Source organism: Esox lucius, chromosome 5, assembly GCF_011004845.1.
Source record: "Esox lucius isolate fEsoLuc1 chromosome 5, fEsoLuc1.pri, whole genome shotgun sequence".
Classification (NCBI taxonomy): Eukaryota; Metazoa; Chordata; class Actinopteri; order Esociformes; family Esocidae; genus Esox; species Esox lucius.
Window position 1 is genome coordinate 6,085,807 of NC_047573.1, and position 18,045 is coordinate 6,103,851.

Genomic DNA, 18,045 nt, shown 5'->3' on the forward strand with positions numbered 1-18,045 from the left:
CCGTCTCCTCAAAATTATCGGACCCACTTCATATGGCTCAAACCCAAAATGTGAACCATCTCAGTTCTATTCGGCTTTGGAACTACCAATGTATCATTGTTGTTAACGATTGCTCTTCACAGGACGCAACCGCGAAGCAATGACAATTATATTTTCCTAGACATTGCGACATTTCACCTCTCGCCCTGCTGCAAATATTATAGCCTAGTTATTTGAAATAGCCTTCCTCGTGTAGCAAAACGTGTTTCAATGCTCAGTTAATTAATTCAGTTAAAAATGTACAAGGAGGATTCCTAGTTGATCAGAGTTGATGCAACAAATAAGTGACTGAAACGCGTTTGTCTGTTAATGATAATGACATTGCGGTGCATTGGTGCTCAACAATTCTAAACCAGGTTTAAACATACTGAAATTAAGAAGTATATAAATTCAATAATCTGTGCCTGTAACTTTACGCAGAGCTGTCAAACACTCTTCTGCGCCCACGTGCTGGACATCATGACTGATGGAAACACGCGCTGGACATCCTGACTGATGGAAACACACGCTGGACATCCTGACTGATGGAAACACGCGCTGGACATCCAGACTGATGGAAACAACGCGCTGGACATCCAGACTGATGGAAACACATGCGCTGGACATCCAGACTGATGGAAACACACGCGCTGGACATCCAGACTGATGGAAACAACGCGCTGGACATCCAGACTGATGGAAACACATGCGCTGGACATCCAGACTGATGGAAACACACGCGCTGGACATCCAGACTGATGGAAACACACGCGCTGGAAATCCAGACTGATGGAAACACACGCACTGGACATCCAGACTGATGGAAACAGACATCATTTGTGTGGCATTTGTTGAGACGATTCTAATATTGGCATAAAAATCCCTCATTCAGATGCTGAACATACGATTTTGGAATGTTTAGTGCAAAAAGATAATTGTCTTAAAAATAATTGCAATCTGACTCAAATAATCGTGATCGGGCAATTATACAATAATTGCGACAGCCCAAACTACAAATAAACAGGCCTAACTGAAACTCAGTATACCCCTAAGTCTCATCTATCTCTATTGTTCAATAATGTGGTGATCAAGTAATATTACATAAACATACAGATTTAGTAAGTAGTGGATAAGAAAGCGGACAATTTCCAGGTACAGTAGGAGTGCTTTCTTGACACCCTAATAAACATGACAATTCGTAAAGACACCTTTTTTGCCACACCCGAATGACCGTCCAGCAGTTTGGTCAGGTGGGACAGAGAGGGACAAATTGCTAGTTGGTCCACTACTTAGAGGGTTAACGCCAATGACTTCCAAGCCAGTTTCTCCCAGCCCAGATTGGAGGAGCGATCGACCAACTCAATGTTGGTCTTTTGCGTTCCAACCTCTGTTTTTAGGCAGCTGGTACACATGAAACATGCTTCTAGAGGTCTTCTCAAAGAGGCCAGGTTCCGAGTAAAAAGTAATCCACTAATAAAACAGATGTAAGACACAGATAAAAGAACAGCTTATGGCACAACGGGGACACATAGATTGTTATGTGCCTCACTATTGTCTATAAAGTATTTAACTGTTTATTTAGGTCTATTGAGCTATATACTGCCTGATTATGTATATGATCAAGCGTTATGTTTTACTTTGTGTTCTCAGCTCCAGGAATAGTATCTGCTGCGTAGGCAGAGGCTAATGAGAATCCCAACACAATACTAAATACTAATGGTAACACTAAGATCTAAACGGCTTAGACACTGTTGTATATCTGTATAATGTCTCTACGGGATACATTAAAGAATAAAGCATTGGAAAAATTACATGAATACTGATTAATGTTCCTGAATGCACACAGATAGGATGTTAATGTGTCTTATGTTAAAGCTAGTGCATAGTTCCAGTTTGTCGGAACAGGGGTCCGGTATACACACACACCTAACCCACGCTGTCTCCTATGAAAATCGACATAACTGAACCTTCCACCGAAACAAGGGGTTAAGTGAACTGCGAAAACAATTAACGGAGACCGGGTATCCCAGAAGGGCTGTTTGCCCTACGACGACAGTAAAACCTCGCAGTTGAATCCCCGGGAGGCCTTCCGCAGGAGAGCCGGAAAATCAAAAGGAAAATCTAATTTGAAACGTCCTGGATGTTTGGGCTCATTATTCCGTGCACACGTGAGCCGGTCTGCGAAGGCCCACCTGGCTCCACACGAGAGCCAGCAGACGCTCTAGCGGTGGAGCTGCTAACTTCCAGGTGATTAATGAGAGGACGGCCGCCGTGTGTCCCAAACGGAACCCTACTCTGTACATAATTCAAAGCCCTGGTCCAAAGTAGTGCCCGTCAAAAGAAGCACACTGTGAAGTGAACAGGCTGCAATCTGGGACGCCGCCCGGATGACATGGAGGAAACGGCGGTGGAGGAATGGGACGAGTCCCAGCAAGCGGCGGTAGGGAGATTCTACCAATATATACGCCTGAAAGACGGCGCTGACGCAGGGCGATCAGTTCTGATATCTGTTCTACTTACAGGCTTCCTGACCAATCACACTGGACCTTTCAGCAGCGGATCTTTCTCAGAGCTGATCTGATAGGTCGCAACATCAACTGCTGATTTAAAACTTCTTAAAGTAGAGGTGATTAATCTGACATCTGCAGGCTTTTGGCGCATCTCTATAACTTTGACACACACAGAAACCCACACTTTAATCAGAGGTTCTACGGTGGCACTTCGGCTTGGATTAGCCGCTGCTCTGGCAATAGTTGAATTTAGTTTCAACACACCTTTTGATCTCTTGTTCCCTTTAGATCCAGGGTCCGGGTCGTTTGCCACATGTCATGTCTATCGAAATTAAACTTTCAACAACTGTCCAATGCCTTTCACACCAGTGAATCAGTCAACGGCAAAAGTCCAAGTCTTTTTTCTGTATCAAATGCACCGGCGACATTCTGAACAATTAAATTCTTTGTGACATGGCACACAACATCTACACAGTGAGAACTGAAGAAATACATAAAGCACAAATATAGCAAAAGTATACATAAAAATGTAAACTAGCAGCAATTTTTTAAGAGTGTAACATGGGGAATATGAACATAAAGGGTAGATGTATTGAATATTATGAACATAATAATATGCCTATGAATGGTACATTAAAGTCTTATCGGTGTGCTGTGTGTAAAATATAACAGAAGCGTTGCCATGGTGTTGGTGTGGTACTAAGGCTCTCTAGCTTTCCAAACTACCTCCTTGTTTTGTTTGTGGCCTCCCAGTTGACTGGGGCGGGATCAAGCTGTCAATCGATTCAGATTAAATCAGGTATTCAGGTAGATACAGTCGCTCTAGGAAGCATTCACCCCGCCTTGGACCTTTCTGCCTTTTATTGTGTTACAGCGTTCAATAAAAATGGATTAACATTAAATCAAATTAGGAGTTTTTGTCACTCATTAAAACAACACCATAAGGTCAAAGTGAAAAACACATCTAAAAACTGCTGTAAATTAATTACAAATACAAAACAGAAAATAATTGATTGAATAAGGGAATCTCATCTAAATAATATGCATATCATTAAAATAAAATACTTTGACGCCTACAGGTTCCTCACGGAACCTAGAGAGATGTTAAGTGTTAACAGACCCTAGGTAAGGAGAGTCTCAAATGAATTTTTCTTCCGAAAATTTTTCTTCAATATGATAAACCAGGATTTCTGGCAAATCTGGGAATTTTAGGGAAGTAAATTTTTTTTTTTGCAACTCTACAAAACAAAGTGATACATGGCTTCTAAAAAAAGTAGGAATGTCTACATAATGTTTCAACCAGGGACACAATTAGTGCAGAACTCTGCAGAAATGAAAGACATCTCACTGCCTGGAACTGTTTTTTTAACTTTCTCCCCTATGACATTCGGGAAAGTTATCCACTTCTGTATTTCCCTAACCTGTTATTTCAACAAATCAAAATCATGGTATTTTTCTATAACTGGCTTACTGAGACGGCTATATAAATAAATAAGGGTAACCTTGAGAATACAAGCACCCAAATAATCAGCCTGAAAGCCTCTGCCGCGAGGACTGCAGGCCGGCACAGCTCACACTCAGCATCTATGCGGTTATGACATTTCACGAGTGTTGCCTGGACAAATTGCAGCAGAAAACAAAACAATGAATCAAGTTAGAAGGCCACCTGGACATTGTTACAGCAGAAAGTCCATCATGAAGCCACGGCTTTGGCTAGCTACGTGAAAAATGGGCCCCTCTTCCCTTCATAGTGCATTGCTTGTCAACGGTATCGCAGTGTGTCATTTGGGAAGCGGTGCTGGAAACCATTATCCAGGGCAGGAACCAGGAAGCGTTGGTGGGTACAACTTTCTGTAACCCATTTGTGTGTGACACCCATTAACCTCACTGTACTGTCGCTGGAGCAAATGAGACTCATTACCCACCTAAACGGTGTGTGGTAGCAGCCGTGTGTCACAAACAAATGGGACCCTATTCCATATGCAGAGAAGCACTTTTGACCAGGGCCTGCGTGAGGAATGAGGCCTCCACTCACATTCTGGGGCCTTCAAAAGTTCATTGAAGAACCCTGCGAGGGTTCCCCTCAAAGAAAGATGTTTCTTAGCGGTTCCTCGAAGAACATACGGAAGATCCTTCTAGGCTCAATTTGTTGAGTAGGTAGGTTTTTTGAGGGAAAAAAGTTTTGTAGTGAGGCATGTTTTGTTGTGATACATGGATATACTCCCCTAACTAGCAAAACAAGCTTTACCCCTGATGATTGCCATGGTACCTTACCTGGATGTGCAGTGTCACACACACATCTGAAGGACAAAGGGAAAACCTGAAAACAGGTGCCATTACGACAAACTCTACAGCAGTCACCTCGTCCAAACACGTCAGAGCAGTTCAAACCTGAGGGGAGTGGATAAAACATTTTGTTACCATAAGTATTTTGGGCTTTATTATGCTGTATATACATATAAATCCCATTAGATAAACTATTGTCATTCCTTTCCCTTTAAATATTAGAGACCAATAGTAATTGACTAAGCAAATGCTAGGAATTAAATGAAAGAACTGAAGAATATTTCCAAAGCAACACTGAATTTGTAAGTTTACATTTTAGTAATTTAGCATTTATCTTAAGACAACTAGGCTGCAGAACCACAAAACCCAGTAACAGTAAGCACCCTTTACTCAATAAAGTAATTATTAGCAAAGACAGTGCTCGATGGAAGAAAGTGCATGCATTAAGTTAATGAAAGGCAACACAGGGAGCTGCGGAGTGATTTCAGAAAAGGTAAGGTTTAGGAAAATACTCAGTAATGACAACATTGTTCATTGCATGACTAATTTGGATGATTTGTCATGATGGAAACTTGACATTACCGTTAGCTCCTTAAGTCTTTTCAGACACATTAAGAGCTTAGTGTTTCCAACTGCAATATGAGTGAAGTAGCTTTACTTCAACTATTAGGAAAATCTAATACTTCCAAAAGCAACTGTCTGGGCATACCCCAACAACTTGATATGAGTAGATTGTTGATTGGTCAGCACAGCCATCCATCATTCTGAGATACAAGTACAAGATGGGGTTTTACAAGTAATTTTCTGTCATTTTACCTTTGCTGGAAATAGACAAATTTATAGGACATCAATAATGTAGTTTTTAACTGTGCCATTATGGGAGCAGTTTTTGACAAAGGAATGGTCAGAGAAAAAAATATATATACTATATAGTGTGGGAGGAGGTAAACCAATGAATATTAAAGCAATTAAGAAAGCTGTCTGATGGTAGAGCAAATAATTACGAAGATCAAAATTCATTAAGTCCAGGAAGAAAATGTTGTTTCAATGAATGGTTGTGTCTGACATTTTGTCCCAAATGGCAGTTCTTTTAACCAGAGCCCCAAGTGCCCCACAAAGCAAACAGGATGGTTTGGAACTGACCTCGTATCTTCTCGAAATACTGGCACACAAGCTAGATAACAACGAGTAATTATGAAGGATCCTTTAATGACAAGGTACTGTATGTGGAAGTGAAACAGGGGTAACATTAGGCTGTTTCATCTCTACCAACCTATTACCTTCCAACCAAGGCATATCTCCAGGTACAATATCTAGGTGGATTAGGTTTCATTCACAATGTACTAAGAATGAATCCACAGAGCAAAGCAAACTAGCTGTATTAGTACTGGTTGTAAAGAATCACACCATGATTGAAGGCCTTTAATGCTGAAACACTGGTCAAATAAATCCCCTGCAAGCTCTGAGATTTACAAATCACTTCTTTATTTGCACCAACAGGTAAAGCATGACAGGTAATATCGGAGTCCGAATGCTCACCTGTAAACTTCGGAGGGCAGAAACACCTGAACGTGGCGTGGACGCGGCCAGTCTCGTTGCTCAAGCAGACTGCTCTGTCCTCACAAGGGTTGTCCAAACACGTGCGGAACCTCTCGCAGAACTTCCCTGAGTAATGACGGAGGCACTGACAGCGGTACGCTCCACTTTCCCAGAAGCCCGTCCGACAAACCCCGTTCCCGGAGCACAGGCGCACCAGCGGACTGCTCTGACACCGCTGTTCCTTCACAGACACGTTGAGACGAAGGCCCAGCTTGCAGAGCTGTGAATCCCCCTCGTGTGAAGCTAAGAAATAATGAAGGCCCGGAGTAAGCCATTTTGGCTCAACCTGCCTAGTACCATTCAGAATGTCATCCGTAAAGACAAACCGGTCTCGTGACTGCGACGCAGTGGAACAACTTTCAAAGTCCTCTTTGGACACACTGATGATCCTGATACCATACAAACCCAGAGTAGCATCGGTGGACATAAACAGCTTGTCACCGAACTGTAACTCCAGGGGACAAATCTGAGGTAAGTCGGTAACGGGCCAAAAGTGGGATGGCGGTGTCCCGGCCCGCTCTTCATCCCCCCAACATTGGACCGTACTGTTACAGGTGTTTTCCATGAGTGTCCATCTCACCTGAACCGTCTGTGGTTGTAAGCGCCACTGTGGACTGGTCGCTCGGCTGCAGACTGACTGGCTCCGAATGACCACACCGCCATTGAGATGGGCAATAATTACAGCAACCAAGTGAAATGATAGACCCTTCATGTTTCTCATTTCGGCCACTTCCCTGGTGGCTTTTGTCCAGTTCTTCTGAGTTTTTTTTTTTAAAGTGTAATTGTTTTTAGGAATGACCAGGAAGGAAGTGGAATGAATCAAATCCTTTGCGTTTCTGTCAGAGGTCCTGCCGAGGAGACTTCATGAACCACACAGAAACACAGCAATCTGAAAACAAAACAAGTATGAATTAAAATGGCTAACTTAAATGGTCTTATTTACCCCCAATAATTAAATATAAACATTGGAACATAAATACAGTACAAACTTCAAATATGCACTAAACACTGTATCCACTCAAGTAGTTAAATTACTAATAAAATAAGCTTAAATAAACAGTGGCATTGAAGGCTAGGCTACATTTGTATAGAGACCAGTGTGTTATCATGCGTTCGACCAGCACCTCCCAGAATCCTCTAAAGCCAGAAGACCTGGTTTTAAATCCTTTTAGCAATGATTCAAAAACATTTAGCAGTTCTTCTAGTCAACCCGGAGTTCCAGGTGATTAGGGACACTGGTTTGACGTTCCATCGGTCCGTTAATCAATGCAAGGTCAGTCAAGTCGACACAGCTTTTTTCAGAATATTACCTGAACTCACATCCTAAGTCATATGGAACACTAGGTTGGACTGGTGCTGACCACCATGACTGTCACATCTCCTCCCGCTTCCTAAAGGCTTTTACAACGAGTGACGTTGTCAGAAAAGATATTCCCACTCTCCTCTCCCGCTTGCCCCTGATCCTTCAGTCACACAGTCACACAGTGTCAACCCAATGAGATGATTTAAACCAGACGCCGTTGTCTCTCTCCCTTAGGCCCCTTCTCTAACCCGTGTACTCAAGATAAAAGAGCAGGCGCTAGAGAGATACCAAGCTGTGCCTGACTTCCAAGTGACACCCTATTCCCTCCATTGTGTGCTTCTTCTGATGAGTGCCTTATGGCCAAAAGTGGTGTACTACTAAGGGAATAGGGTGCCATTTGGGATCCAATCCCCTGTTACTGCAAATCCCCACTCCCAAATCTGGTTCACACACAATGTCTAATATGAATAACTGCATGGTGATAAAGTAATAAATAATAAAAGTCTGAGTACGTAGAGGAGTCGTATCAATACGAGGGGATGTGATAAATTGAATGAGATTGGGGTGGGTATTGTGACCAAATGCTTTGCAGAGAACTCTATAGAGGCCTGTGTGACAAAGGAAGCTAGCTGGAGACAAACTGTTAATACTTGGGACCATTTGGCAATAATCTCTTTGCACTGAATGAATGGAACAATTATCTCTACATACTCATAAAAAACGACTCCACCGAGTCATCGCAAATATTACTACACCTATCACAAACATCTCTAGCCTATACTCATCACGAACATTTCTACAATCTCATCACAAACATCTCTACACAATCGGGACAAACATTTCTACACCAATCCAAAGCAACTCCACAGACTCAACACAAACATATATAAAATCATCTTAAGCTTCTCTACAGACTCATCATTAACATCACTACAGACTAATCAAAAACATCACTACAGACTAATCATAGACATCTCTGAAGACTCATCGCAAACATATCTACCAACTAATCCAATATATTTCTCTACAGACTCATCATGAACACCTCTACAGACTAATCATACACATCTCCACAGACTGATCACAAACAACTCTATACCCATCATTAACATTTCTACAGACTCATCAACAACATCTAAACAGACTCATCAGAAACATCTCTAAAGACTCATAAACATCTCAACAGACTAATCACACTCATCATTAACCTCTCCACAGACTCATCAAGTCTGTACCTGTTTATCTAGCTGTTATATTTGACCATGGCATAAGTCCAAACTAGTGTACAATATAAGGAAAAGGGTGCAAGTTGGGGAGACCGCCCATTATAGCTGGGATCAAAGACAGCAAGAGAATTATAGCCGGAGAAGAAAAAAGAAACAGAGAAAGAATATGAAAGGGGAAAGAAAAGAAAAAGAAAATGCATTGAGAGAGGATAGAGAACGAGACAGAGAGAATGACAAGAGAATGAAAATAATAAAAGACAAAGGAGAAAGCGAGTGAGAGTGAGAGGGGGAGAGAGGGAGAGCGAGAGACTGAAAGACCCTCTCCGTGCACCAGGCCCTGGGCAGGGCAGCCCCCTCATCAACAGCAGATCAGTTAGCAAGCAGATGGACGCTAGAGGGACAGGAGGAAGCAAGCTGGAACATTGGAGCCTGCATGCCTGGCTGAGAGAAAAAAAAAGATGCTGGAATGCAGTTCAAAGAAAAGCCCTGAGAAGCCAGTCAAAAAACAGATACGGCGAGTGTCCAGAATGGCACACTATCCCTTACACTGCACAACACACTCTTCTGACCCGAGCTCTACGGGTCCGGTCAAAAGAAGTGAACCACATCGGGAACAGGGTGCCATTTTGGACAGGACCCGAGACAGGGAGGAAGGCAGGCATGGTGCCATTGTGCTCCTCAGCTTATGAACACAGAACAGTGGAGTAGGAGGCTGGTGAAAAAGACACCATGCAAAGTTGTTATGACAAAGACTTCCTATTTAGAGTTGGTGTACCATGGCTTTAATACGCTACCTGCACCATGGATAATGGAAGACCAGTGTCTCTCTACTACCGTTTATACGCACACAGTAGACAGGAAACTCTGTAGATTGGTTTGATACATGAACTTAGGTGCAATGCAATAATACTAAAATTAAACAAATATTTCTTTAAATAATGAACACATGTTTGACCAATAATTACCCAGAGTGAAGAGTATATTTGCGTAGATGTGTTTAAATAGTGGCAGTCTTTGTTTATTGTTTAATCAGAGGCTTTCTGATTGCCAAACAAACACGGAGGAACAGCAACTGAAGGCATGGCTTGTGTCCCAAATGGCACCCAATTCCTTCTATAGTAAACTACCAGCATAGGCCCTGGTCATGTGTAGTGCACTTAGAAAATAAGGGGACAATTGGGAAGTAGCTATTTTGTCAAGAGGATCTGTCAAGAGGTCAAACTCACAGATCCAATCTTAGCTTGGGTATGAGCCTGGGAGGCTGGGGCTTAAAAAACATGTCTTCCACTCAGGATGGAACTCAAGCTATAATCCAATACATGACGGCTGTTTTTCCAGACCTGGGTTCCAATAATGTTTTACTTTGTTTCAAAAAGGCTGAGAATTTGACTGAGCCAGTGTGATGAGCTGAATTGTTTCCATTGTGCCAGGAAACACCATCTATCACAGTGAATGCATTTCAAAGACAACAAATACCAAGTGAAACCAGGTTGGACTGGTATTATTTTAAAGAAAGCAAATCCTACCCGAACAAAAATATGACCTGATTCCAGATCAGACTGGTCACCTCTCTAACGATACATTTACAAATCAAGAGACAGGCCGGTAACCGCAATAACTGCCGTGAATATCAGTTACTCAAAACGAGGAGGATCTTGGACGTACTTCATCCGTAAATTAAGCTAATGCACAGGAGATGAAGCCTTATAACGTTCTACCGTCCAACCTTTGCTGTAACATCCTTTTTCCAATCAGCATATTTGAGATAAACAACACCTCTCCTCCCATTCGTTCCTTCACCCTTAATCACTCAGCCGGCGTAGGAAATGTGTTCGCACTTCCTCAAGTGTATTTACCATTATGAGATGTGAAATGATGTATTACATTACCAGCAAGGGAGCAACAATCTTGAAGAGCGCTCTCTGATTGATATTCAAATTCAAGTGCAGGGGCACATGTTATAAAACTGGCAAGGAGAAGCTGAGAGTGTATCTGTAAAAAAAAAAAAAAAAAAGCCTGGTTTAAAGAGCCCTGTCTGGATCCATAAAGACACGCTGTTTGCTATATAGTGCCCTTCCTTTTACCGGGTCCATAAGGGCCTGGTCAAAATCAGTACACTACATAGAGAATAGGATGCCATTTGGGACGCGGGGACACTTGGCGGAAACCGGCCGAAAAGGTAGTCTCGCAGGTTCTCGTTCCCTTCACACCATATACAATGTAACCGGGCCAGGCGTGGCGGGGGGGCTGGATTACAGCGGCAGAGGGTTAGAGGGATTAGGAAGGGGTTGACGGGGCCAGGGTTGTCTGTGGAGTGGTCTTGGACGTGCGGTTCAGGCCACAGGGTGGGAACAGGGAAGATGGACAGGGCTGGGGGCGTTAGGGGAGAGGAGGGCAGAGGTTTTGCTAACAAGGGTCTCACTCGTGTTCTTCACGCAGAAGGATCAATACCACAGGGCTGGTTAATCGCCCTGACCTGTGTGCCTCCGTCATTCTCAGCCCTCCCTCCCCCTCCTTCTCACGCTCCCTCCCCCATCCTTCTCACCCTCCCTCCCCCGTCCTTCTCACCATCCCTCCCCCGTCCTTCTCACCCTCCCTCTATCCCCTTTTCTTTCGGCCTCCGTTTCCCCCTCAACCCGTTTCTTCCAAAGAGTCAAGACACGTGTCCCTGAAGAAGCTGCACAGAGCTGTTCTCTGCAATCCAGTGGTAGGAAATAATTTACTTAAATATCAGGAAAAATACCAACATTTGAAGAAAGAAAGATGTCATTGTTCTTGATGCCTTGGGGCAAGATGCCTCATAGGTCTGATAAGGTGTCCCCTCGGGCATGAAGTCACAAAAAATGGTTTATGAGGAATAAGATCTGGTTTAGGACTACCAGAGATGGTCACTGAGGTCACACAATGGCCAAAGGATGGTCTCTGGAGAATTCTTATAATGAATCATCTGTTTGAGTAGTCAGTGGAGAAAGGGTAAAAGGATATAGGATGGTCTCTGGAGAATTCTTATAATGAATCATCTGTTTGAGTAGTCAGTGGAGAAAGGGTAAAAGGATATAGGATGGTCTCTGGAGAACTCTTATAATGAATCATCTGTTTGAGTAGTCAGTGGAGAAAGGGTAAAAGGATATAGGATGGTCTCTGGAGAATTCTTATAATGAATCATCTGTTTGAGTAGTCAGTGGAGAAAGGGTAAAAGGATATAGGATGGTCTCTGGAGAACTCTTATAATGAATCATCTGTTTGAGTAGTCAGTGGAGAAAGGGTAAAAGGATATAGGATGGTCTCTGGAGAATTCTTATAATGAATCATCTGTTTGAGTAGTCAGTGGAGAAAGGGTAAAAGGATATAGGATGGTTGCCACCAAGGGTGCAGGTTCAGATCTGAGTAGTTGTTCCCGTTAGGGCAAACAACCTCATTTTTCAAGGAATAAGGCCCGGCTTCATACTACCTTGCCTGGCTGCAGACTACCAAGATGATACATCTGATCAAGATTCTGCCTAAGGACTCTGGACAAAGCGCATCTGTATTTATTGACCTGCTGGTCCTTTGAACATGCAAACTTACTGCTATGACCCAAAAAGGCAATCTTTTCTTACAATCTTCAACTGGCACAGCCAGAAGAGGTTTGGCCACACCTCAGTGATTTGATTGATTGACTACTACATTCAGTAAAAGTGGTCCAACGCTGACCAGTCAGTCGGTCGGTCAGTTTGTCAGTCTATCAGTCAGGCGGTCGGTCAGCGAAGCCAAAGGTCAACTAAACAACTGTCTGGCAAATCATCCAGCTGTGTTGTTAGATATATGGTCAGTCAGCAAAACAATCTTCCATTTCACACTAGCCCATGTTCTTCATGAAATCTATCACATCAAAGGAATCGCTTCACTGAGCAATGACATCGAAACACTACTTGAGTTGTCAATTGGTTTTCTGACAGTTGCATTTGTCAAGACTTGTGTTTGAAAAGAAAGGAAGTCTCACTCAAGATCATTAAAGGCCTAAAGATTAAACTCCCACACAAGAACACCTACACCAACAGACACCCACAGACAGGTCTCAGAGAAATGTAGCAATGAAAACAATGGCAGGTGTGAACGCTGATTAACTGCGCAGACCGTTCAAATATTCCAACATGACTGTTACGCGGCTACGGCTCTATTAAGCCGTCAATTGACTGGACTGTCTAAAGCGAACACACATGAACACATAAATCTACATGTTATATGGTTTTTCTTGGTTGTCTTGTTTGTCTGTGTCTACCTTCACTATCTCTGTTGACAATGAACTTAAGGGAGTTACTGGAACAGGGACATTGAGTAGAAAGGGGGATAATGGTGTATAGTGATGAATGGGAAATCTTTAATATAGTGAAGCCAGGTCCATGGATGGTATTGCTGAGAATCATGTTGAATGTCAATTGTTTTTATTCCTTCCTTGCTAGACAACACACTACACGCCCACTCTGTATTCAGAGGCCGTGCAAAGCATAAACTCTTTCCTGTCTCAGGGTAGTAACAGCTGGGGAAACAGTTCAACAGCAAGAAATCAAATCACCTCAATGAGATCCAAACAGACCTACTCTGATTGCCAGATTGCCTTTTTATTTTATTTTGAATATTAAAGTATGAATTGGACTGCATTGTATTAGAAGCTAAGACACAAGCCATTCAAAATATCTGCAACAGCAACTGATAGAAATATGTATGCAAGTCGAACAATGCTGGAAATTTTAAATCCGTTAATCATCATTGTGGCACTTTTTTGCCAGTAGTTCATCAGGCATTAATCATTTTAAATATATTTGAAAAGTTGTTTTGCATTAAGCTTAGGGGGGAATTAAGAAGTGTTTTTTTATTGTAACAGCTGAGCTGACTAAAGCAAAAGAATAGCAGTCTTAAAGCCCCATTGCAACCTTTGTAACTGAATTTTTAAATCATAACTGTATATTTAAGAGATTACTTATTTATGCTATTGTGCTTATATATGGAAAATAATTGATTCCTTTTACCATTTATTTCTATACCAAATACCCCACCGGCCAATAAAAATGTTAAATCAAGTTAACATACTGGAAGTCAATAAAAGTAAAGATATGAATAAAAACATCCTTCTTTGGCTGACAAGATGCTTCATACAAACATTAAGTTTGATCCAAAGGTGCAAGCTGCTCAAGAAGATTCATCAGGAAGATGGATGATAAACAGATTTCGCTAATTCATTAGTACAGTTCGAATAGATGAACCTCACTTCTTCATAATAAAAAAAAATAATGCAATACATGAACAAAACAAAAAAACATACGCTCTTGTCCAGCTTAGCATAATTCTTTTTACAGCCCCAACTTGTGGGAATCGAACCCAAAACCCAGGTGTTATGAGCATCATCCCCTACCAACTGAGCTACATGGGACCACACTATATTTATACCAATCAAATAAATACATGAAACAAGAAAACAAATAAATGATTAGGGGAATACACTAAAACCCAGTTCTAAGTGCTTTGATGGAGAACAAAGGAAATAACAGTAATATGTTCTCCATAAATAAGATATCATACAAAAATTATGGATAAACTAGAATCCCTGAATTTATGGAGACTTTGATGAGACTTAAGCAACGTTATCATCTAGATGCTATTGTTGTGTATTTTTCAATTGGCTTAAAATATTTTAAGAAGGATTGAGAGGTGACAGAGTAGGATCAAACCTCCATCTAACTGGCTCTACATTACTGAAACAGAATTTCCCCTCGGAGGGGATACTGGAAATGTAATCAAAGCTAACAAATCCCTTTTAACTAAAACAAACTGACATATTTTCTACAAAACATAGACTCAGTAAACCCCTTACTCTGTGGAACCATTTCAAATGTACTTTCAGAGAAAACTGATAGGTGACAGAATATAATCAGATCACCACCTAATTGGCCTCCAGATTAACAGCATTTTTCCTGGAAGGGGATTCCGTAAATTCAATCAAAGCTAACAAGTTACTTTCAACTGAGATACACTGAGGTTTTTGCTGCACCTTATTCAATTAGCCTACTAAAAACATTCAGAAAACATTCAATTATTAATATATATATATATATATATCTAAATATAGATCTATATATCTTTATCTATATATATACACTCACCTAAAGGATTATTAGGAACACCTGTTAAATTTCTCATTAATGCAATTATCTAATCAACCAATCACATGGCAGTTGCTTCAATGCATTTAGGGTTGTGGTCCTGGTCAAGACAATCTCCTGAACTCCAAACTGATTGTCAGAATGGGAAAGAAAGGTGATTTAAGCAATTTTGAGCGTGGCATAGTTGTTGGTGTCAGACGGGCCGGTCTGAGTATTTCACAATCTGCTCATTAACTGGGATTTTCACGCACAACCATTTCTAGGGTTTACAAAGAATGGTGTGAAAAGCTAGATAACTAAAAGCTAGTTATCTAGCTACCTATCTCTGTGTTATGGCCATCTAAAAGCTAGTTAGTAAAATTAGATTAAAAAAAAATGTATGAGCTAAATGTCTTGAGCTTGGAAACAGAAGTGTCTATGCAAATGAGTCAGATTTTAACTTATTTCTGCAAACTAGATCCCTGCATGGTCTATTTGAAGATTGAGATATTTTCAAGATCCTATGGACAAAATTAAATTACTGTATTGGATCTATAAGAAAATATACAACACAGTGGTTTCCCTATAAAAATGAACAGATGGTGAGTTTGGAATGAATATCCCTAAAAATATTAAATCATCACAATAAATGTAAATAAATGTGACAAGCATTTCAAGCAGTCAATGCCGGTTTCAATTCAATTTCATCTTTCAGGAAAATGCATAACAAATATTACATAATATTACAATAAAAAAATATAATAAAGTTATGGTTAAATGCAAATATAGTGATTCAAGAAAAATTCATTTCAATTTGGAAAAAGGTGTTATTAATAGGAATGTTAGAAATGTGTCACATGCAATTATATCACATATGGAGTTATAGGAAATATCTGGGAAGGTCTGTTCAACCCAAAACTATAACTAATTTATTGTAGCACTACCACAAAAGTAGAGGACACAAGCAGAAGCAAAAGGGGTGAGGAACTTTGTTTCCCTTGTATTCAGGACTAAAACTAGCAAAATAAAATGTGCTTGAATAAAACAAAAAATACATTTTCTATTTGAGAACTAAAATGTAGACAGCTGTGTCATAGGCTACAGTTTCCCTGCCATATAGCTGAGATGGCCTAGTTGATTAACCAGTTCCACAGCACTGAGTGTATGAGCTGATATACAAAGCAAAACAAGGTTCAACACTTTCAGATTTCCAAACTAAATTATTGTTGCAAATTATTGCAACAAAGAATGTGTTGAATAAACAGGGCACACGAACCATGGCAACACTACCTGGTTGGCTACGAGGAGACAAAACCCGCGGAACAGACATGTCCAAGACACTGGGAAACCCTGCAAAATCATCTGGGTTTTCCAAGCATTTTTAGACAGATTCCACCCCCCAAGTGCAACAAGCACTATGAGTCCGAGCAAGCACTGCCTAAGTACATTGTGCTCCAAATGGCACCCTCATAATGCTTAGGTACAGACCCACACATATTGCCGCAAGCCAGTCAGCCGGCCAGCTTCGGCTGTATCACTTCATCTTACATTATATTAACATCCCAACCGTTTTGTGTACAATGTACACTACCGTTCAAATGTTTGGGGTCACTTAGAAATGTCCTTGTTTTTGAAAGAAAAGCTCAAATGTTGCCCATTAAAATAACATCAAATTGTTCAGAATTACAGCGCAGACATTGTTAATGTTGTGAATGACTATTGTAGCAGGAAACAGCATATTTTTTTATGGATCTACATAGGAGCATAGAGGCCCATTATCAGCCATCATCAGTCCTCTGTTCCAATGCCACCTTGTGTTTGCTAATCCAAGTTTATCATTTTAAAAGGATAATTGATCTTTAGAGAACCTTGTTTGCAATTATGTTATATAAATATTATTTTAATTCAGGATCTCCCCAGTATAAAGTAGGATTGAAAGAGATTTTCATGCTGGTCTCGTGTCTACTTCTGTGATGTCAAGCGCCAACTATAGGCTGTGTAGACCGTTTAATATTTTGAGGCGCAGACGCTGCAGTCCAGTGTAGCAACCTGTAGCCAGGTGCCTTTGAAAGGTCCATGACGTGATCTACGACAGCATTAAGCCAAGTTAATAATATATAAAGCTGTATCTCACCAATTATTAAAGATGAATTTGGTAGCCGATATATTTCTATATATATCCAGTTATACGACGTCCTCTCCTTTCACACATCAAGGTGTCTATTTATTACACTCTCCAATCACCAACCAGTGGAGACAATTATGGCCGTGGTAACGCCTATAACTACAAATGCAAACTCTAATTAATGTACGGGTAGGCTATGGCAAAACACAGTCACCGTAGGATATGTGAGTGAATGCCAGTAACCGCGACCACGTCTGCCCCGCTCTATAAATGCGCATGGTTCGGATTTAACTAGCTAGGATATAATCTCACTACACACAGGGCCATCTGCTGCACGCGACTCCACGCTCGAGCTGCCCGCTCTACCGTTTTGTTTATCGCTTTTTGGCAACATGGAATTATAACATACATGCTCACCATCAGTTGGAAAGGTTGCCGCACACTTCGAATGTTGATTAGTTCCAAAAGTGGTTTGCGCAAAATGTTTCCACAATGTTTCCTTTGGACACGTGAGTGAGAACTCCTGCGGCAGCCTCAGCCAGGCACCTGTTGCTACGGGAACCTGACGCGTAGAGGGCTGTGGGTGTGCTGGTCTTTCTGAGCCCACGTGTAAACAATATGTATGGGGGAGCCTACACGCCAAGTGGGCAATAGTAAATGATACTGACACTAAACTGCACGGTGGTCCCAGATACTGAGCGCGTTGCAGTTTTTCAAAACAATTGCAACATCTATATTTTATGTATTACATTATGCCTTGGCCTATCTAGCTTAACGTGGAAGCATTCATTTATATTAATTAAGCTATGTGCATCTGTTTCTGTACAGTATGTCAGAACATTACCAGGAGGACAAAACC

At 41.3% G+C, this 18,045-nt stretch overlaps 1 protein-coding gene across 1 annotated transcript in view; it reads right to left on the reverse strand.

The window, feature by feature from the left end:
• Window positions 1-17,685, reverse strand: part of eys (eyes shut homolog) — a 296,854-nt gene extending 279,169 nt beyond the window's left edge. Inside the window, exons 1-3 of the mRNA XM_020046358.3 lie at window positions 17,604-17,685; window positions 6,354-7,302; window positions 4,803-4,919 (exon numbers count right to left, since the gene is read on the reverse strand). Of these exons, the coding sequence (XP_019901917.3) occupies window positions 4,803-4,919; window positions 6,354-7,134 (898 nt within the window). The 5' untranslated portion in view covers window positions 7,135-7,302; window positions 17,604-17,685. The remainder of the gene's footprint in view (window positions 1-4,802; window positions 4,920-6,353; window positions 7,303-17,603) is intronic.
• Window positions 17,686-18,045: the final 360 nt, after the last annotated feature.